This window comes from Acomys russatus, chromosome 25 (assembly GCF_903995435.1).
Source record: "Acomys russatus chromosome 25, mAcoRus1.1, whole genome shotgun sequence".
Taxonomy (NCBI): Eukaryota; Metazoa; Chordata; class Mammalia; order Rodentia; family Muridae; genus Acomys; species Acomys russatus.
Genome location: NC_067161.1, coordinates 12,948,274 through 12,970,445, shown reverse-complemented (window position 1 = coordinate 12,970,445; position 22,172 = coordinate 12,948,274). Strand labels below are relative to the sequence as shown.

Below are 22,172 nucleotides of genomic sequence, written 5' to 3'. Positions count from 1 at the left end.
TGTGTACCAGGAAGTCTGTACTGGGGGGGGGGCCATGTGCCTTGGAAACATGTACTGTGGAAGCATATGCTGTGGTTGCCATAATTTCAGCAACTAACCTTGTTGGAATTACAAAGAACATGTTTTATGTCCATCCTATGTGGTCAAGGTTAAAACAAGTGGTGACGTCCATTCCAATGCAGGCTTGTGGCAGGCGCCTCATTGAGGCTAAAACTGGGTCCTTGAAGCAAACACAGAAGGGTGTTTTGACATTTCAAAGCCCATTCGCCAGCATGAACCTGGGAGAGATGCGCCCAAGTGATGATGCTTGTGACACACACACACACACACACACACACACACACACACACACACACACACGTCACAGATCAAGATGAACAAATGGGACATTTGTAAGACACTCTGATGACAAGAAGCAATGACTGCTTTATTATTATTACCTTTATTTATTTACTGTGCATGTGTGCGCCAGTGTGTGCATGTAACCTGAAGTCAGGTCTCTTTTCTCACCCTGGGGATTAAACGCTGGTCATCAGGTTTAGTGACAGATGCTCTTACCAAAGGAATCATCTCTTTGGCCTAAGCAACAGTAACTTTTCCTCAGGGGACCTTCCCTAAGGACCCCAGGCTCCCCAAAGGCCCCAGTTTACTTGACTAGACCAACTCCATGACAAGCTTCAGGTTTTCACTCTGCCTAACTAGGCCAAGGTCCTAACAATTCCTGGAAAACCCACAAGTTATGGACAGCTCATGGGCAGCTAATCAGCTTATAGAACAAAATGACTAGATACCATGTTTTTATTACTTCATGGCCTTGGTAAAGAACACAGCTGGCCCCATCCAATCAAATTAAAGACCAACTCCTGAATAAGAGCCAAAATTTCAGTAACTCAGAAGTACCCAATATCTAAACAAACAGCCAGCCCTGAATCCCTTCGTACACTCTGACTCAATTCTGTAGTCACAGATCCCTTCAACTGTCTATAAATTGGGCCTGCATGCTCATTTCGGGGTTGTCCTCTACAGGAGAGGGGCGATCCTAGCATGCTAGAATAAACACACTCTTTGTTTTTGCATACTGTCTCTTGGGGGTCTTTCTTCAGCAGATCACCGGAACCCTAACATTTCTTTCCTTTCCTTTTTCTTTTCTCTCTTTCTTTCTTACTTTTTTTTTTTTTTTTTTTTTTTTTTTTTTTTTTTTTTTTTCCAAGACAGGATTTCTCTGTGTAGTAGTCCTGGCTGTCCTGGAACTCTCTTTGTAGACCAGGCTGGCCTCAAACTCACAGAGATCCACCAGGCCAACAGTGACTTTTTCTTTTCTTTTCCTTTTTTCCCCCCAGAGACAGGGTTTCTCTGTGTAGACTGGCTGTCCTGGAACTTAGCCTGTAGACCAGGCTGGCCTTGAACTCAGAGAGCTGCCTGCTTCTGCCTCCCAGGTACTGCGATTAAAAAGCCACCACACCCTGCAACATCAGGGAACCCTTGTAATCCTAGCACTTAAGAGGTGGAGGCTGGAGAAATGAAGTTCAAGGTCATGTCTGGCTGTCCCTCAAATTTGAGGCCAGTCTGGGTTACATGTCTCAAAAAAACAAGAAGAAGGAGCCAGGTGTGGTCAAGCCCACCTTTAACCCCAGCCCTGGGGAGGCAGTGACAGAGGCAGGAGGAGCTCTGAGTGGGAGGCCAGCCTGGTCTACAGAGCGGGTTCCAGGTCAGCCAGGACTATGTCAGACTCGGTCTTGAAAAACTAGTGCCAGCAAGATGGCTCAGCAGGGGAAGGTTTGATGACTGGCAACCCGGATTTGATCCCCAGGTCTCACGTGGTAGAAGGAGAGGATGGACTCCTAAGTGTGACTGTAATTTTAGAAAATCAAGACAAAATAAGACAACCAGTATTATAATGATTATGCTTTGAATTTTATCAGTACAAAGCATGGACATCTTTTCCCACCTTATTTCACATGTTTGGTCTAGCATTTTTCAGTTGTTACGTCTCTGTTGATTTTGTAAACTGACTCGTCTACCTGGCCGCCTTGTTGAATTCTGGGCAGATAGGGTTGGGTCCAAGTGCGTAGAAGAGAAAGAAACCCACTCATGGAAAAAGGTCAGAGGTGGGAGCTGTGTAAACTTAGTTCTGCAAACAGAAGGTTTTTGTAGGTATGTGTGTATGTGTCTGTGTGTGCGTGCTGGGAGCCCAGGACCTCCTGTAGAATGCTGCACCATTGGGCCATAGTCTACTTCTCTGTGTAGGTATTAAAATCAGGGACAGACTCCATGCTGGCGATGGGCAGTTACTAATTATTGGAAGGGTTAGAGGGGAAGTGAGGTCTTTTAGTTTCAAGGTCATGCCACTAAGTGGTGACGGAAGGTCAAGACCAACACTACATTCGTGGTGGCTCTGTTTCTAAGTACCAACCAGCGCTAGGTGGGTTGAGTCCACTTTTCTTAGCATCATGGATCCAGTGGCTCGGACCTGACTTTGGGCTTGTGTTTTGAAACCCCTCACCTGCCCACTTCTTGGCCACTGTGGTGTCCAATAGCATGGCTTGAGTCTGGAAGCATCTAAGTGGAGCTATGGTCTGACTGCATTTAGCACCCTGTTCCTGGAAATGAGTGAGGTGTCCTGCTGGGAGGCGATACTCTGACTTGCCCTGTAGCCCCCATGGGAAATAGGACAGTAAGAAGGAAACCCAGTGTGGTTCTCCCCACAAGGTGAAGGCTGAGAGCAGTCCTTTTTCCTCACGTGATTCAGGCCTGGCCCAAGGCTGTGAGCAGCTCTGTACAAGCTCCCCACCCACACATTCCCAGAGCATGAGAAACTTCACTCCCAGATGCCTGGGCCAGGACTCATTTGTTCCCAGGACAGCTAGAGAGGCTACACCATCAGCCCACACCTATTTCCTAGACAAGGAAACTGAGTCAGAGGAGCCCAGCTCAATAGTGTTTCCATAGGTAGGGTCAGGCACTGGGGACTTGGGGACCTGGGTGACGGCTGTGATAGGTGCCAGGACTCCACACTCAGGTAAACTGAGCTCTAGGCAGAGATAAGGACTCTGCCATCTCCCACATGGTCAGACCATCGGTGTTTGCCAGGAATGCAGTCCACGCCCTGTTGCCCCAGCACACCACACCAGGCTCGGCCTGGCTCCATTACAGCCTTTGCAGACCTGGACAAGAGGCCACTCTCTCTACTTCTGTTCCCCACCCAGGACCTGTAAGGCTTGAGCCAACAATGGTGATGTATCGACTGCATATTCGTGCCGGGGTGAGGCTGTCAAGGAGGTCCAGAATGTGGTGGCACATGGGTCATATGAGGGTCACAGGGATGCCTACCAGTATAACCGAATCTCCTGGGAGCGACTCCTGGTCCACTTCCCATTAGGGAGGCTTCTGTTGGTTACTTGGCATGCAAACTCCAATTTAGCTGGGACCTCTCACAACAGGGTGCCAGGGACTTTTCTGGGTGTCATATTTCCTAGAACCAGCCCCAGGGTTCAAATCTGTTAAGAGGCTCACAATGGCCTCAAGGTGGTGGTGGTGGTGGTGGGGCACAGTGACAGGGGTGCCTATGCTAACTTAGAGGTCAGGAGTTCCACATATCCAAAGTGCATTGTGGGTAGGGTGAAAATTCCTCTCCAGCAGTGCCTCTTGGTGTCTGGCCCAGCTGGCCAAGGGTCGGGCCAGGAACAGCCCAGGTTCTGAGAACTGTGAGAAGAGGGGCCAGACACTCTACTCACCATGAGTGTCCCTCCCTGCTGCACTAGGGGAAGTGGCAAAGGCTCCTCTCCTGGCTTCAGGGCCTATCTCTGCCTCCCGCTCCTGACAGGCTGTGTGTGTGTGTGTGTGTGTGTGTGTGTGTGTGTGTGTGTGTGTGTGTGTGTGTGTGTGTGTGTCCCCAGCTGGTCTCAGGATATCTCTGTGCTTAAGGCAGGACCAAGTGGTCCTTGTTGAAGATCCATCCCTGGGTTTTGATCCCACCCACCCTGGGTTTTGAGCCTACCCACCCTCACCTAAGCCTGATCTTTGCAAGGAATGTGGTCTGACTTCATTTCCTATGACTCAGGGCCAGCCCTAGACTAGGCTGGAGGGAGGCTGTGCAGAGAGCAAGGGCAGGCTGTGGTTTTTGTCCTGTGGCCCCCCCTTACCTGTCCAGCTGGAGGGGGTTGGAGGGAGGACTGGCCATCGCCTTGCCACAGACTCAGCCACTTCACCTTGTGCTCCACTCTGAGGAGCCTGTGGTCTGCTCGGAGCCACCTGGGGAATAAGGGACAATGTTGCCTGGCAACAAGGGAAAGCCAGAGTCAGCTCTCCCGTGCCTAGGTCCCATCTTAGAGTCCTAGATAGGACCTGAGCAAAGTCTGGCATACAGTTGGTGCTCAGCAGGTGTGCAGGTGACAAATGAGCAATGGATGCTGACTGATGCTGATCATGGGTGACAAGGGGTGGCATGCATCTGGATGACTCTCCCGAATTCCCCCATCCTTGGGACCCCATGACACAATGCCAATGGAGCCACAGTGGGTATTTTCTGCTTCACACTGAGATGCGTCTTTGGCCCGAGCTAAATGGGTACCACCTAATGCAGCATCTTGGCTTCTATGTGACTATTAAGACAGTGGCCCCCATGTCTCTTAGGATGTAGGTTGTAAAAGATGCAGACTTCAGGGCCCACAGCTACTTGTGGAGGCTAGGCTCTTAAGGAGGTTCCACTGGGGATGGCAGGCAGATCCTGAGTCACACAAGGCTGGCCTGCAGGCTGCAGTTTCCTGGATTGAGGAGAGGGAGACACTGAGACCCCTCCCCTTTTTTTTTTTAACATTTATTTATTTATTATGTATACAGTATTCTACCTACATGCATGCCTGCACACTAAAAGAGGACATTAGATCTCATTATACATGGTTGTGAGCCACCATGTGGTTGCTGGGAATTGAACTCAGGACCTTTGGAAGAGCAGGCAGTGCTCTTAACCTCTAAGCCATCTCTCTAGCCCTGAGACACGTTTCTTGCCTGGGTTCACACACCCATACATCATCTTTTGGTCCACAGCCTGTTCTGCCTGCTCTGGGACTTCTTAGTCCAGGAGCCTCCTGGCCTGTGTGGTCCAGGGCTCCCCAGACGTTCCAGACTGCTGGGCTGGCCAAGGAGCATGAGAAACCCACATTCTGAACACTGGGGGCCCCAGAGAGGCCTGAGGCAAAGGCAGGTAGACTACAGCCTCACATATGTTCAGGAAGACAGTTCTCCAAGGAACAGCTCCCACCCACCCTGTCCACAGAGCCCCTGAACCCCACCCAAGAGGAGGCCCTCTGGTGTCCATTTATCCATCAGATGTCCTGACCATGTCAGCACTTGAGAAGCCCTCAGAGAGGCCATGTCACCCCAAGGAACCGACATGGAAGAGACATTGCTCCCCTGCCCCCCAGCACTGTCAGCCTGATGGGGCCCTGTGTTTGTACCTTCAGCCCCGTGCCCAGGGAAAAGGGTGGCCCAGGATGACCCCCACCCTGAGCCACTCAGTACCCATGGTCCAAATGGGACTCAGTGACAACCTGAGCAGGAGCCAGCCCTGCCTCCTTGCACTGTTCTTACAGTTAGTTCTTCCCTGCCTCGTGGGGACAAAGGATGGGCTCAGCTGTCCACTGGGCCTCATAGCTGAGCTGCCTAGCTGACTCAGACCCAGTGCCCCTCCCTAGAGGAGGGCTGGTTTTCCCAGGGGCGGGCCTGGCAAGCGGTCAGTGTGGAGAGTCTGCCTGGTAGACACAACTGCAGGTGCCCACAGAAGTTGTACGGGTACTTTCCCTGGTCCCTCATTGTCCCCAGACAGTGGTGTGGGGTGAGGGCTGAGAGCTGGGACAGGTGGGGACCTCAGAGCCATTGTTATACACAGACCATGGCCTTGCGGGCAGCTGGACCCCAGGAGTCCTGTGGAAGCCCCACGTGCGGCCAAAGCTTTTTATTGCTCCTCCTTAGTCCAGGTGAGTATAGGGTGGGTTGATTACCGGGAGAGGTAAGGAAGCCCAGGCCCTTCATGGGTTGGGACCTTGGAGGAGACTCTGCCTTCCCTCTGCTTTCTCCTTGGACCACTGCTAGGTGGCCTGGGTTCCAGGAGGGTCAGGGGCTGAGAACAATGAAAAACCTGATACTCCCAGTGGGGAATCCCTGGGCCCCCGCCAAGTGCAGGCTGTAAGATGCAATGGGGTGCAAGGGCCTTAACTCTTTCTACACCCAGTGCGGTATGCAGAGGGCTGGGGCCAGAAAATGGCCTAGTGCCCCCCCTGCCCCCAGCCTCCCTTCTAGCTTTGTACCCCTTTGTACCCCACAGCGTGGATGCCACTTCTACAGATCCTGGCCACAAAGCTGGACCAGGTGAGGTCCTGGGGGGGGGGGAAGTAGAGTGCTTTTCTATTCTAGTCTTGGGCCCGTGGGCTGTGTGTCCTCTCTACACATCAATACATCCCATCCTAGTGCCCGCTTTCAAAGATGGCCGTTGAACAAAGCGTTGCTGAGCCCAGAGAGTGGCAGAATCCTGGCTGCAGCCGGGCCCTGAAAGAAGCTGAGCTGGGAAGCAGTGGCTCCCTTGGGTGTTAAGTCACAGGCCCTAGAAGTAGCTAGACTCAGGCAGTACCTGGCCCCTGAAACAGCTGAGACCAAGCTCGTAGGGGAAGAAGCGCCTATCTGCTTGGGGAAATGTCAGCTAGGCCTTCTTTCCTAGGAGGCTGCACTCCTCCATGCTGTAGTGACCGGCACCCCTGACTTTGCCAGGTAGGTTCAGTAGTAGCTTTTGGGGTACTCAGGAGCCCTTATGGGCTGAGTAGGTAGGTACCAGACATCCAGGTCCCCAAAATCAGTAGCTTGTCTGATCTCTCTACCCGCCTTCCTCCTGACCTGGCTGGCTCAGGGTTAAGGGAAGGGTTGTGTTCCAGGACACAAAGACCTCGTCTTCCAGGTTGTCACTTGTCCCAGGGAGGGCCACCAAAACTCCAGGGTCATGAAGGAAGGGTGCTCTGGGCAGGGAAGCACTTCTACGGGGACAGTGTTGGGTTCAGACTCTAAGCCATGTCCCCAGTCTCCCCACAGGCCTCTTTGGTGGCCTCACGTGTGGTGAAGTATCTGGCTTGAGCTCAGAGCACGCCCGGGGGCTGGCTATGGCGGTGAGACAGAAGAACATAACACTCAACGTGCGTCAGGTCAGTCCCCCGCTGTGGTCCTTGGGTAGATGAGGGAGACACACTATGGTGGTGGGGAAGTTGATACCACTGCTTGCCTTCATGCCCACTCAGGACCTGGTCCTGGCTGGTGGCTCCCCTCAGAGTTCCTCTTGCGGCCTAAGGTGACCGCTAGGTGTGCGTATCTACTGGGGCATGCTGACGCTCTCTGGGCATCTAAGTGTCTTCCTCCTGGGCCTGCTACCCTTCCTTAAGTCTGAGATGGTCTTGTCATCTCTCTCCTGGAGACCTGGCATCATTTTCAAGGCTCTGTCCTCAAAACCCGCTCAACGGTGGCATGACTCAACATGGATGGGGAGAGGGAGGCCAGCCTGTCTAGTCTATATGGATTCCAGAACAAGGCAGACCTGTCCCTGGCTCTCGAGGCAGCAGGATGGTCATGCCGCAGGCTATGTGGACAGAGCCAGAGTACAGTATGTGGCATGTAGGGTGCCCCAGGCTGTCCTTGAGGGCTGTGGCCCAGAACAGTCTGAGCTGCATGTCCTGGTGTCTTCTGGCAGCTGCGATGTCTGGCACGTCGCCTTCCTAGGCACCTCACCAATGAGGAACTGGATGCCCTCCCACTGGACCTGCTGCTCTTCCTCAAGTAGGTCTCAAGCTGGGGACTTGGTCTCACCCACCCCTCTCCACCCCCCTCCCACCCACTCCGCTGGCTGTGACTAGCCCTGGACTACAATGTACAGTGACTGGGTGGCTTTGCCAGGGAGGCACTCAGTGGAGTGGTGTGTGTGTGTGTGTGTGTGTGTGTGTGTGTGTGTGTGTGTGTGTGTGTGTACATATACACAGTAATCAGCATGCCCCCTTCTCCACAGCCCAACCATGTTTCTGGGGCAACAGGCTTGTGCCAACTTCTTCTCCCTCATCTCTAAAGCCAATGTTGATGTCCTCCCACGAAGATCTTTGCAGCGCCAGAGGCTGCTACGTGAGGCTCTGAAATGCCAGGTCTGGAATGGCACCATCTACTAGAGGTGGGGACAAAGCACAGAGGGGGCTTGGTTGTTTCCCTAAGGTGCTGAAGCTGGCTATATGTGCAGGGCATGCATGGATTTCATGTGAGTGAGGCAGATGTGCAGGCTCTCGGAGGCCTGGCCTGTGACCTGCCTGGGAAATATGTGGCTGAATCTTCAGAAGCCCTCCTGCCCTGGCTGGCAGGATGCCGAGGACCCTTGACCCAGGACCAGGAAGAGGCGGTCAGGGAGGCTCTGAGGAGCGGAGGAGCCCCGTATGGGTGAGTCAGAATGGCTCAACATATAGGCATATATGTGAGGATGTCCACAGCCAGACTGGGTTTCTCATGGCCAGGTCTCTCCTGCTGTATCCTGTCAGGCCTGGTTTCCTAGGAGGCTACACTCCTTGACCTCTCAGCCAAGGGATTGTCTGACCCAGTTCCTATCTCCTCTTCTCAGTCTGGGGCCACATTCTGGGTTCCTGAGCTGAGCCCCCTGTTTCTGGACAGCCCCCCATTGAAGTGGTCCGTCTCCACCCTGGATGCTCTGCAGGGCCTGCTGGTGGTGTTGGATGAATCCATTGTCCACAGTATCCCCAAGGTAAGGCTCTGCCATTCAGCCTGGCTTTGAAGCTGCTGGCCTTGAGACTTAACCTGCCATGCTCCATCCTCAGGATGTCAAAGCTAAATGGCTGCAGGGCATTGCCAGGGGCCCTTCCTGGCTGGATCTTAAGCTGACTGGCGTGCTCCCAAGGTTCCGGCGGGACACAGAGGGTGAGCCCAGAGCCACGTGTGTCAGGTAGCAGCCTGATGTAGGACAGTAGGGATGCAGGGTCTAGCACTGTAGCGTTTCATTTGCTCACACCAGTGGCCATTCCTGGCTCCCCAGCTTGGTCACTCATAACTTCAGAGGGTGAATAGGATTGTCCCATTTTGTGAGTGGGTAAACTGAGGTCAATGATGCGGGAGGAGGGAGAGTTAAGAGGAACATACTGCCTCTGCCTCTTGCCTACCCCTGCAGGGAAAGCCTGCCCCCCAGGGCGGGAGCCCACCCAGGTGGATGAAGACCTCATCTTCTACCAGAACTGGGAGCTGGAGGCCTGCATAGATGGCGCCATGCTGGCCAGCCAGATGGACCTTGTGAATGAGATGCCCTTCACCTACGAGCAGCTCAGTATCTTCAAGCACATACTAGACAAGGTAATTCCTAATGGGCTCCCATCTGCCCGCTGTACCCAGGCCTACAGCCCCAGGAGTTGCTCTGGCCCTCATGGCCCATTCTTCTATAGACCTATCCACAAGGCTACCCTGAGTCCCTGATCCGGCAGCTGGGTCACTTCTTCCGATACGTTAGCCCAGAGGATATCCACCGGTGGAATGTGACCTCACCAGACACAGTGAAAACTCTGCTCAAAGTCAGCAGAGGACAAAAGATGGATGCTCAGGTAACATCTACCCCAGGGGACCTGTGGCCTGATATGGAAGATGCATTTTTCACTGCCCCAAGGCGCCTTAGTGGGTTCCCCCCACAGGTGACTGCCCTAGTTGCCAGCTATCTTCGGGAAGGAGGCCAACTGGACTTGGACATAGTAAAAGCCCTGGATGACATCTCTTTCACCTACCTATGTGACGTCAGGCCCCAGGATTTGCACTCTATACCCTCCAGTGCTATGTGGTGAGTTCTGGTATGCTCCACAGGGCTGAATGGATGTGCAGAGCTTCCTAACTGTTTTCATGTCCCATGATGTCCCCCAGGCTGGTTGGGCCTCAAGACCTGGACAAATGCAGCCAGCGGCACCTGGATGTCCTCTACCCAAAGGCCTGCTTAGCCTTCCAGAATGTGAGCAGGCCGGAATACTTTGAGAAAATCAGGGCATTCCTGGGTGAGTCAAAGCACACAGGAGGGGTGGACACAACAGAGGCACTACGGGCCCCACAGACAGACATATGCCACCAAATCTACCCCCTCCCTACCCCACCCAGGGCGTCCTGGGCATATGTGAGATCTGACACTGATGACTTTGGCTCTCCCACCTCTTCTGACCCCAGTGGTCAGGACGGTTGCTAAGCACAGAAGGGCGTGGCCATTCTCCAGGAAGAAGACAATCTCTGAGAAACTGAGTGTACTATAGTCAAAGGTGGGACTGCCCTATGCTAGGAGTTTTCAAACTGAGGCCTCGACACCTGCAGGTGGGGCCTCCATGGAGGACCTGCGGGACCTCAGCCAGCAGAACGTGACCATGGACATAGCCACTTTTAAGAAGCTGCGCGTGGATGCCCTGGTGGTAAGCGGAGGGGGGAACCCCTGAGGGAGGGGCTCAAGATGGGCACTACAGAAAGTGGCCAGGCTTCCTGAGGAGAAGGGCTTGGGGCTAAGTGGAGGGTCCTTACATGGGATGGAGGTCCTTTTGTCAGGTAGAGCCTCATGAGGGGGACCTTGTGTGAAGCAGGGGTATAGGAGAGACAAGAGATGGGACTTCATGAGGAGGGGTCGGAGCTTACAAGGGGCTGTCTGGAAAGGCTCTGTGGGAAGATGTGTGGCCTCATGAAGGGCCCCTTGTATACAGGGGTTGACATATTTGGGCTGTAGTTTACTCACAGTGGACCCTCCAACCTTCTGGGAGCCTAGAGACCCTGATAGCTACCCTATACTCTGGTAGGGGCTGACTGTGGCTGAGGTACAGAAACTTCTAGGGCCACATGTTGTGGACCTGAAGACCGAGGAGGATAAAAGCCCTGTCCGGGACTGGCTCTCCCGGCAGCAGCAGAAAGACCTGGACAGGCTGGGTTTGGGACTTCAGGGTGGCATCCCCAATGGCTACCTGGTCCTGGACTTCAATGTCCGAGGTGAGTTGGGGCCGCCTGTGGGCCGAGCTGGGAGATGGAGTCAAAGTCTGAGCTGTCTCCTCTCTTTGCAGAGGCCTTCTCCAGTGGAGCCCCACTCCTTGGACCAGGATTTGTAATTGCATGGATTCCAGCTCTGCTCCCAGCTTTAAGACTAAGCTGAGACCACCACCCCTAAGGCTTCTGGCCTCAGCCCTACTTTGGAGCCCCATCTTGATCAGGAGCAAGTACGGGGCGGGGGAGTCATTGCCAAAGTTTGAGGACTCTTGAGCTCAATAAACAGTGGCATGTGCCCCCTTGAGATGTCCTGCAGTGTTTCCAAGACCAACCAGAGAGTGACTTTGGGCTTTCTCGTGATCACATAGTTGCAGCTCCCCGTGGCCACCCCTCTCACTGTCTAAGACGAAGGAATGGAAAATGGACCCCCAGGCAGGTTGCAGCTTTTCAAGGCTTTCCTGATGCAATTGCTGACATCTCCAAGGTAGTGGAAATCTTGAGACCCCAGCTGAGGGGTATGGAAAGCCCCACAGTCTAGGCCCTGCCAAGAGAATTCTGCTCCCAAACAAGGCCCTAGCAGAGATACAGGCTGTACCATAGCCTTGTGCTTTATTCAGATCCACCAGTGAGGGCAGTTAACACGAAAGTGACACCAATTCCACCTGTCTTGGAATAGGCCAGAAGATCCAGACCCTATCTCCTCCTACCAATTTGTCCTTGTGGCTGGACAGGTCCTATCTCCTTATTGGCTTTGGTTCTGGGAGCTGAAGTGTGTATCAGAGCCAGCCTCCTAGGACGAGGGACAGACACATCAGGTCCTCTGGGGCCTGGGACATGTATTCAGCCTAGGCAGAAGTCTTGTTCATTCTAGCAGCTCCATTTGTCCTGAATCTGATGCTCAGGGGCTGACTGCCTTGGATCAGAGCCATTGGCAATGGCCAAGGTCCTAGTGTACTGTGAGCAGTGCCCATTGGTCCTGAAGGTGCCTGACACAGTAGCAGCCACAGGAGACTGGAAGGCAGAGCCACAGCAAGGGACAGGTACCCCAGATGAACTGGAGGGCTTCCTGCAGGTGGAACAAGGAAGAGACCCATCATCAGTCCTGATTGGAAAGATACCACCTGCCGCCCGCCCCCCATGTCAGAGTCCCTTCTGTACTTCATCCTTCCCTTTGTGGTCATGACAGCCAGAAGGTCAGTGAGGGCTCCATCCATGGCTACTCTTCTGGTCTCAGCTTGGCCCCTTTTTGTGGTTTGGGGGGCCATTTGTTTTGTTTTTGTGGTGCTGAGAATTGGACCTGGGCCCTTGTACTTGACTAGGCAGGTTCTTTCCACTGAGCTACATGCTCAGCTCCCCGCCCCCCACCCCTCTCTCTCGATATAATGCATCTATATATATTTTTTGAAGCAGGTTATCTCCAAGTTTCTCAGGCTAGCCTTAAACTTGCTCTCCAGCTTAGGCAGGTCTTGAACTTGCAATCTTCCCCCATCAGCCTCCTGAGTAGCTGGGATTACACTCCTGAGCCACCAGGCTTGGTCCTGGTTTGATCGGTTTTAGACAAGGTAACTGTGTCACTATAGATGGCCCATCAAGCAATGATCTGTGTCACCTGTGATACATGATAGACCCAAGGAGGCAAATGAAAGACAGGGAGAACCAGGGGTTTGAAAAGGGTAGGAACAGGGGTGTGGACCATACCTGAGGCAGGGGCGACACCATCATTGCCTGGCATATCCAAGGTATGGTCCAAATTGGATGGTGGGTAGGCAGTGTTGGGGGGCCTGTTGTAGGCCAGTGTGGGGCTGGCGTCTAGGCCCATCTCCGACAGGTCTGACATGTTGTGGCTGTGCATCCACAAGATGACACTTGGATGGTTGCGGGCCTTCTGCAGGTCCCCCACATTCTCACCCAGCAGACTTCTCACGTTGTCCACACCCATGTTCTACAAATGAAGCCACGGAGTTGGGGAGAGGTGGTGTGAGGACCCACACACAGGGCTGCCTTCCCTCTCTAGGACCCAGTAAGGCCAGTGCTGCTCCCAGGACTGACCAGGATGGGGACCGTGGTGCACAGAGGTCACCTGCCATCTGCACTTTGGGACATATGGGTCTGAGACCTGGGATTCCCAGCTTGGCCAACCCTGCCCTATCTGCCTACCATAGAGACAAGACTCCCAGCCTGCTGGTAATCCCAGCACTCAAGACACTGAGGCAGGAGGATTGTGAGTTGCAGGCCAGCCTGGCTACAGAATAAGACTACATCTCAACAAAACAAAATAGGGTAGCCCCTGGGCCCACCTTCAACATGAGGGGGTTAAGGTTGGTGAACGTATCAATGTCCATGGATATGTTGGCCTGGGCCAGGTATTGAAGTTCCTCCAAGGGGGCACCACCTAGAGAGAGCAGTATTGAGAGACAAAGAGGCAGAGGACATGTGTGTGTGTGTGTGTGTGTGTGTGTGTGTGTGTGTGTGTGTGTGTGTGTGTGTGTGTGTGTGTAGGGGGGGTGACACACAGGGCAAAGGCAGGGGTATATTCAGGAGAGGCAGAGGGCAGAGGTGGCATAGTGCAGGGCTCACCAAGGTAGGGGCGTATTAAGTAGTAGTATTCGCCCACGCTGCTGGTGTTCCCAAAGACCTCATGAGCCTTGGTGAAGAGTACATCCTTCCGACTCTGAGGGCAGAGAGAGATGTCTGGAGCCCCGGCCAGCCTGGGAGTGGGATGAGGCACATGAGTAGGCTGAAAGCCCCTGGACTGGACCAGTGAGTATAGCCTCCACCCCTTGAAACAGAGATTTCATCTTGCCCTCTGTACTGGGTGAAAGTATACCCCTCCCCAAATTTAAATCCACCTGGTACCCCAGAAGGTGGCTTTATTTGGAAATAAGACATTCTTGGCAGATGAAATCAGGTTATCCATGATTAGGTTATCCCTAAATCCATGTCCTGGTGTCCTTATGACAAGAGGGGGTGTTAGGTATAGACATACAGGTAAGAGCAAGACATGTGAGGTTCAGGGGGGCCTGGCTTTGTGGAATCTTGGCTTTGCACTTCCGACCTCTAGAAGTCCTAGAGAATATATTTCTTATTTTAAGTCACTCAGTTTGTGACATTGTCTTTTCTCCACTTTATATTTTTCTCTATTATTATTATTAATTGTTGCTGTTGATTTTTGAGACAGGGTTTCTCTGTGTAACCTTGGCTGTTCTGGACTTGTTTTTAGACCAGGCTGGCCTCGAACTCACAGAGATCCTCCTGCCTCTGCCTCCAAAGTGCTGGGATTATGGGCTTGCACCACTGCCGCCCTGCACTTTTCTTATTTTTTATATTATTTGTGTGTATACACGTGTGCGTGCACCACTGTACATGCATGGAGGTCAGAGGCTAGCCTGAAGAAGTCAGTGCTTGTCTTCACTGTGCGGAACCTAGGGAGTGAACTCAGGTTTTGAGACGTGGTGGCAAGCACCTTCATGCTTTGAACCATCTTGCTCTCTTTGGTGTGTGTCCCATTGCTGTGCATGTGTGCACGCATGCGCGTTTGCATGTGTGTGCACGTGCATGTGTGCAGCCCAGAGCGTGACTTCAGGGTTCATCATTTCAGCCAGATTGGCTGGCCAGCAAGCCCCAGGGATCTAGCTCCCTGTCCGTTTCCCCAGGGCTGGCACTACAGATGCGGCTCTTATCGCCAGCTTTTTGTTGGGTGCTGGAGATCTGAATTCAGGTTTGTTGCTTGTGTTTCAAGCACTTTACAGGCTGAGCTGTCTCCCGCGCCGTTTGTGATATTTTCTTACAGAGGTCCAATAAACCTCTGATGGCGTGACTTCCCCCATGCCTCACGCCCAGAAGGTGGTTGGCTGGGAGGCTCACCGGAACTCTGAGGGCTGGATGATCTGGATCTGCTTGAGGCTCATCCAGCAGAGACGGGAGCCCCCGATGGCCACCAGAAGAGCGCCAGTGACCTTGCCGTTGTGGTCCAAGAACCTCTGGAGAACTGCCTAGAAAAGCAGGGCCAGGCTCAGTGGGTCAACTGGACCAGCCAGCTTCAGCCCCGTCACCGCCCCCGCTGCCTTCACCTCTGTCTGGTTGTCCAGAGCTGCATCTGAGGCCAGCAGGACCATCACTGTGTCTCCGGATGTGATGTTCCACTGGCTTATTTCAGCGAGGGAGTAGAGGTAGACCAGCGAGGAGATGAGATGCAGCTGGTCCTCGGGGATGCCGCGTGGGTAGATCTGAGGCAGGTGGGCAGTTTTGAAGTTCTAGCCGAGCCCTCTGGCCTCCACCCCATATAGACCATCCACACACCTGAGTGAGCTTGGCTTTGACGACACGCTGGCACTCCTCAGGCAGGGGGTGTTGGAGCAAGGGATCCAGGTTGGCCCTGAGCACACGTGTGCCCAGGCAGGACTCCAGCTGGGTGCAGTCGTAATGCACTAGGAAGAGGTCATCGTGCAGGGTGGCGGCTGTGATGTTGCCACGGACACAGGATCTCCCTGCAAGGTGTGCTGATGAACAGAAGCTGGCAGATAAAGGCCGGAGCTGACAACTTGCTGGCTTTGGGACCCAATCTTTAAACCTGGCCTCCTGCTTTGATCTTGTTTGCTTTTGCCGGGAGGAGTCTTGCTATGTATTGCAAGCTGGCCTCAAACTTATGATCCTTAAGATCCCCTTAAGCACCACCCAGCCCAGCCCATTCTACTTCTAATCATGACAAGATGTTTACTTGCTCCTTGTTCATAGTCTCTAGCCAAGAGCTTGGCCCAGACTAGGCCAAGATTAGGAATCCAGACTGGGGAAGGCATAGTGTCCCTAGTACACGGTGATCACACTGACCTGTGTGACGCTTGGGCCTTGCGGATGCCAAACTGGGCTTGGACTCTAGGAAGTTGGTGATGAAGCGTCTGGCATCACGCCTGTTCAGCTGGCCTGCCCGGCAAGCAGCCACCACGCTGCGGAAGAAATCCAAGCCCACAGCCTGGCAGAGGCAAGTGTGTCCACTCCCAGTCATAGGACAGGGTCAGCCTAGGCCCTCCCTCTACCCCCACCTGCCCTGTGTGCTATGATAGGAGCACCCAGGGCCACCACTCAAGGTTCAGAGTGGCTGTGTGGCCCTCGTGGTCCTGGAGGGATTGGTGGTACCCACAGCCAGTCCCACTCCAGGTACCTTCCTACCTCCTGCACCTTCTCCCATAGGTGGGGGCTGATGTAGGTGGCCAGAGGTCCAAGGGTCTGTAGCCCCTCCAGGTTCCAGGAGCCAGGAGGCCTGGTGCATGAGAAACGTTGCTGTGTTGGCGTGTAATGTGCCGCCCCATCCCCCAAACTGGCTGGAAGGATATTCAATGGCTCTTAACTCCGGGCCAGTGCCCACACAGTTTTAGGGGTCTGTCTTGCTATGAGACCTAGGTGGTAGGAAGCAACCTTAAGGCGGCACCTCACTGCCTCAACCTGCAATGTCAGAGAGAGACTGAGGCTGGGCTTAGAATTCAAAGAATAGCAATACCGCAGGAAGGCATCACTGCCACCTTGGGTTGAACCCTCAAGCTCCCTCCCATCATATCCCAAGGAAGGAAGCCCCCTAGCCTCCCTGTTCCACAACCTTCCCTCACCCCTTCCCGCCCCCCTACACCCCTCCCACCCACCAACCCTCATCCTTGAATCCCCACCCACCCAATTTGTGTCTTCCCACTGGCCAGCAGGGTGTTGAGGGCAGCTGTCTGCATGACAGTTAGCCTTGGGCAGCGAAGCAGGTTCTTCAGCACGCAGGGGTCTGCAGTCACGATTTGTGGTGCCTCCATGTCACATACCAGGACCCCGAGAAGCCCCAGGTTTGACGCACTGAGCTGTAGGTTGGGTGTCCCCTGCAGGGACAGTAGGTCAGTGCTCAACAGGTGACTGACTGTGCCTCCCTGTTCAATCCTATCCCCACCTGAGGCACCTACCAGGCAGGCCAAGGCTGTGTGCTGTAGGGCGACTCTCTGGTTGGGCAGGTTGGCCAACAGTTCTGTGTCTCCTTGGGCAGCGTGGTGAATGAAGGCCCGGCAGTTGGTTTCCCTCACCTGGCTCAGACTGAAGGCAAGTGGAGGGATGTCAGGGAGGCAGGACTGGGTCTCCCACCAGCCTTCCCAGTGTCTCCAGGGTGGCCCAACCATGACTGGCAGGCACCTAAATGACAAGGCCATGGTAGGGTCACTCACTTGTAGAAAAGCAGGAGGTTGGGTGGGTGGAACTCAAAGTCATCCTGGAGACCTAGCCGTGCAGCGAGGTTGGCTAAGCAGCTGAGCTGAATAGGGGCAGAGGTTGAGCAGCAGGTTACTGTCTGTCCAGAGTGGACTGGCCCTGGCGGGACACTGCTCATCCCCTATGCCCCTCAGCAGAAGGCACATTTTAAGAAGGAATTGGAGAAATATGTGAGGGGGAAAAAAAAAAACCAAACAAACAAACAAACCCTGCAGCAGCACAGAGATGAGAAGGCAGGTGGGAAATACAAGGCCTGAGACAGACAGTCCTGAGAGAAGCAAACGGGCAAATTGCAGGTAAAAGCCAGAGATAAAGCAGGTGTGGAGCTGCACACCTTTAATCCCAACATTCTAGATGCAGAAGAAGGCAGATCTCCCTGAGCTGGAGGCCAGCCTGGTTTACATAGCGAGTTCTAGGACAACCAGGACTATGAGACCCTGCCTCAAAACAAAACAAAACAAACAAACAAACAAACAAACAAACCTACCCTGGCATGGTGGCACATGCTTTCAGCACTCAGGAGGCAGAGGCGGGTAGATTTCTGTGAGTTTGAGGCCAGCCAAGGCTACACAGAGAAACCCTGTCTGGAACAAACAAACAAACAAACAAACAAACAAAATCTAGAGATGTTCACATTAGAACTGCAGTTGTTCAACTATGTACAAATTATAACTCTCACCTCAGGCGACTGGCGCCACAAGTGTTAAAAGTGGGTTAGCTTTGCCTAGGAAGTGTTGGTTCTTTGTTCGCTTGTTCATTTGTTCATTCGTTCCTTCCTTCCTGCCTTCTTTCCTTTATATGGTTTCACTATGTAGCCTGTCTGACCTTGAATTCAAGATTCTCCCGCGTACTGAGATGACGGGCACACAATGTCATGCCTATTGTGGGGAGCTGTCTTCAGGCTCCCGTGTGGGAACTGACAGATTCTGCTTTTCAGGGAATGCGTTCATTTCGTCTAAGTTGTCACAACTCTGTGCACATACGGGCATTTCTTTACAATCCCTTTGCTGGCAGGGGCAGCAAAGGCCCTCGCTTGTTTCTGCCATCAGCAATCTGGGTCTTTCCCCTCTCCAGTAGTCAAGTGAGCAGCTCTTCACCTTCTCACAGGAGTAGCGTCTGGCGTTGATGACTTCCTTCCAGCTTCGTTCATTTTTTACCTCCGGCTTCATCTTTCTGCCTCTTCCTTTAGGTTTCTTTCTGTTTGTTTCTCATTTCCCCCTGGTAGAAAAACTGAACTGTTGAGTTCAGATATTTTTCTTTTTAACATTTACATTTTTGATTTATTGTGGCAGTGGCGGGGCTGCATATATGCTGTGGCCTGCATGTGGAGGTCAGAGAACAGCTTGTGGGAGACGATGCTCTCTTCCCATCATGGTTAGGAGGACTTGCTGTTCCTGCAGAGAGCTTGAGTTTCGTTTGCAGCACTCACGTGATGGCCAACAACCGTCTGTAACTCCAGTTCCAGGGGGTCCAACGCCCTCTCCTGGCCTCTTCCAGCAGTGCACACATACATGATACACTGACATAAATGCAGAAAAACACTTAGACATACTATATATTCTAAAATTCTTAAAGAAAAAAAAAAAAGAGTTAAGGCCACACTTGGCTCCACAGTGAGTTCAAGACCAGGCTGGGGATACATGACTCCTCACCCCCGAGGAAAAAGTCTTGAGAGTTTTGTTCATGGGCTGGAGAGATGGCTCAGCAGGGTATCGGCTGCTTTTCCATAGGACCTGGGTTCAATTCCCAGCACCAACGTGCTGGCTCCCAACTATCCGTAACTTCAGTTCTGAGGCATCTCATGCCACCTACTGATCTCTGCAGGTACCAGGCATACATGTGACACACACACACCATGGCAAAACAACCATGCACATAAGATAGATCTTTTAAAAAGAATGTGTTGTTTAGCCAGGTGGCGATGATGCACGCCTTTAATCCCAGCACTTGAGGAGGCAGAGGCAGGCGGATCTCTGAGTTCGAGGCCAGCCTGGTGTACAGAGCAAGTTCTAGGACAGCCAGGGCTACACAGAGAAACCCTGTCTCAGAAATCAAGAGTGTGTTGTTCAGTTTCCAAGTATTTGAGAGTTTTCCGTCAGCTTCCTGCAGCTGATTTCTTGTTCCTGTTCACTATGTTCCGGGAACAGGTACTGTATGACCCTTGCATTGCAAGGTTTGCGGAGGTGAATCTGAGAGCCAGTGACATGTCTGTCTCGTAAGAAGCATGCATTGTCGTGGGATAAAGCTGTCTGCACATATCAGCTCCAGGCAACTGGCTGAGCTGCTGAGTGAATGCCTCTGTGTTCTTGATTCCTCTGCTACCCCTGACCTGTCCTGACAGGCAGCCAACACCGCCACCTACCACAGTGGATTTACCCACTTCTCCTTCCATCGCATCAGTGTGTGCAACGTGCATCTGGACACTTTAAGGTGAGGTGCACACATGTTAAGGGTTATCTTAAAAAAATAAAATCTTTCTACTCAGTCTCCCTGCCCAGTCCCTCAAACGCTGAGGTTGAAGGCCCGTGCCACTGGATCTGGCTGTTTCCTCCTACTAACTTGGTTAGATATAGGGCCAACAGGGTTCATCTGGCCTCTCACAGTCTAGGCTCCTCGGCCCCAGTTGAGAGAGAGGCCAGTGGGCTGAAAGATCCCCACTTCATGAGCCCTGGGGCTGGACCACCCCAAAGAGGTGTCACATCCTAGGTGAGCCTAGGGAGAATCCGGAGGCACTGGGCAAGCCCTCAACCGCTTCAAGTGAAGGCAGAAGCACCCTGTAGACAGATTTTTCTGGAACATTCTGGAACCACCCAATGTGAGTGTTCATCACACACAGTGAAAGAGTCCCCTCAGAAGGGCTGGACTACTTGTCGCATTGGGGCCACCAAAAATCACATTCTAGGTGGCTTAGAGGTGAACGGGAGGTCTCAGAGACAGCCATCTGCTTCAGGGAAGCTGGGTGCCACCCCCCAAGTCCTTGCAGAACTGCTCCTCCACCTGTCTCCTCTAGTGTCCTGGTCAGCCTGCAATGCCTGTGCTCTTTCCCTGCCCTGGAAGCACTCACCTGCCAGGCTTTGAGTGGGACCCTCTGGGAAGCCAGGCTTCTGATTAAAGTGGAGAGCTGTTCCCGGGGCAGCTGGCTGGCTGGCAAGCACCAAAAGTTCTGCAGGAGGGAGGTGTTGTCCCTGCATAGGAGGGGGAGGTCATGCTGGGTCCAAAGGGGAGGACCCTGAAGAAAGGCATGGAAGGCTTTGCCTACTACAAGGGGACTGAGGTCACTCAGCTGTCCCCACCATGGAGGGAGTAAGAGGCAGGGAGTGTCGGTTACAGATAAGATTCCCCGCCCCTCTCCCTCTCTTTCCCCCTTCCTTCCTTCCATCCTTCCTTCCTTCCATCCTTCCTTCCTTCCTTCTTTCCTTCCTTCCTTTTATCCATCCACCCTAGAAGACCTTGCTAGGGCCAGGCTCTCAGCTGGATGAGACTTTAACGTGGCTCCTGCCATCACTTCTGGTGCTCGGGCTCAGCTGTCTTTGAGCTCAGGCTGGACCAGTCCTGATAGCTGTTGAAGGGTATGGGGGTCATATGCTGGGTGACCATGGGTGATTGGCCCATTGATGAGTATCACTCCCAAGAAATGGGGGAAAAGCCAAGCCCAGGCCTGACAGTTCTGGTCAGAAAGAAATGACTAAGCTAAAATGACTTGAGGACCAGCAGTGGCTTTGAAGACCCTGGACCTTGCACAAGCAGTAAGGGGTGATGGCCTAGAGCTATGGGGGAGCCTGGGGACAGTGGCTGAGGCTGCAAGTCTCTGATGGTTGAGGCTTCTTGTGATCATGACCACATTGTTGACAATGGCCAGGGACTTGTCAGTGTATAACTGACACTGGACCCTGGAAGCAGGCCAGCCAGCAAGTGACGCTGAAGTCAGGCTAAGCTCTCTAGGTCAGAGATGGCAAACAGTGGCCGTGTCCGGGCCTTATGTGCAGACCGTGGACATAGTCTCTCCCCTGGGACCACCAATGGAGGGCTCAGGACCACACTCTTCTCCATACCCTGTCTCAGGAAACGGTTTGCCCGGCTTGGATTTTGCTCACCTGACCCATGTGGTAGCTTCGCTAGCATTCAACCGTCCCTTGGGGAAGCCCTTAGTCTGAGCACCAGAGCAGTGGGCAGTGAGGGACAGGAGGAGGGCGAGACCTGGGCTCACCAGGGCACCTGCAACAGAGTGGCCGTGAGGGCATGAGCAGGGGCTCCCTGTGACTGAAACCCCAAAACTCAAGAGACAGAGAATTGTCTCCGCTTGGTTCTGTAGTGGGACATGAAAGGGTCTCCCAGCCCAGGAGGAGGGAGCTTGTTTCCAGTGACGCCTCTCTTGTTACTCAGACAGAGCAGGCTCTTAGCAAAGTCTCTTATGCTGCAGCAGCAGGGCCTATGGAAGATGGCCATGCCCTGGTGTCCTTTGCGGACCACTCTCCTCCCAGCCTTCTGGCCTAGTTTACGCTTGGACTGCCAAAGAGGGCTTGGTCTATGTCTAGTCACGGGCCTGCCTTGTCCACACTAGGACCCCGAAGACTGTGTTGGTGGGACTGTGGCTCCTGTGCTCTTTTGTACTACACTAGCTGGCCTGTGTACAGGGGACCTCACTCTCCGCCCTTCCGTTCCTTGCAGCAGATCCCCAAGTTTCGGTTCATGTGGATGGGGTGTCCAGAGCAAGAAGAACCCCTCACCTCTGCAGGAGCATGACCCAAAGCCCCCCAAGGGCCCAGGCATCCCCTTCTGTGTAGAACTGTTTTCTCACCCACTCTGGAGCCCGTAGCTGACTGTCGGAGGGTTCTGATCATCCTGGCTGAAGTATCTCAGGGCAGGGAAGGCCGAAGGCTGTGGGTTGTAGGTCCAGGCCTAGCTGCAGATGAGGCAGGGAGCAACTC

At 53.4% G+C, this 22,172-nt stretch overlaps 2 protein-coding genes across 2 annotated transcripts; one reads left to right on the top strand and one right to left on the bottom strand.

The window, feature by feature from the left end:
• The first annotated feature begins 6,193 nt into the window (after positions 1–6,193).
• LOC127208635 (mesothelin-like) lies at positions 6,194–11,246 on the top strand. Its single transcript, XM_051168125.1, has 16 exons — positions 6,194–6,233; positions 6,323–6,366; positions 6,713–6,762; positions 6,995–7,187; positions 7,727–7,812; positions 8,039–8,168; positions 8,261–8,454; positions 8,683–8,773; positions 8,847–8,946; positions 9,194–9,372; positions 9,462–9,617; positions 9,705–9,847; positions 9,928–10,055; positions 10,363–10,457; positions 10,833–11,019; positions 11,091–11,246. The coding sequence occupies exons 1-16, from the start codon at positions 6,194–6,196 to the stop codon at positions 11,177–11,179; spliced, it is 1,905 nt and encodes a 634-aa protein (XP_051024082.1). The 3' UTR covers positions 11,180–11,246.
• A 634-nt stretch (positions 11,247–11,880) lies between these two features.
• Positions 11,881–18,413, bottom strand: LOC127208634 (mesothelin-like protein). The gene is given in 13 exon segments (XM_051168124.1): positions 11,881–11,921; positions 11,924–12,079; positions 12,712–12,955; positions 13,311–13,405; positions 13,591–13,721; positions 14,878–15,005; positions 15,084–15,239; positions 15,313–15,500; positions 15,841–15,982; positions 16,180–16,270; positions 16,675–17,073; positions 17,202–17,287; positions 18,342–18,413. Coding segments are annotated over 13 exon segments (1,929 nt in total).
• Between the last annotated feature and the right edge of the window lie 3,759 nt (positions 18,414–22,172).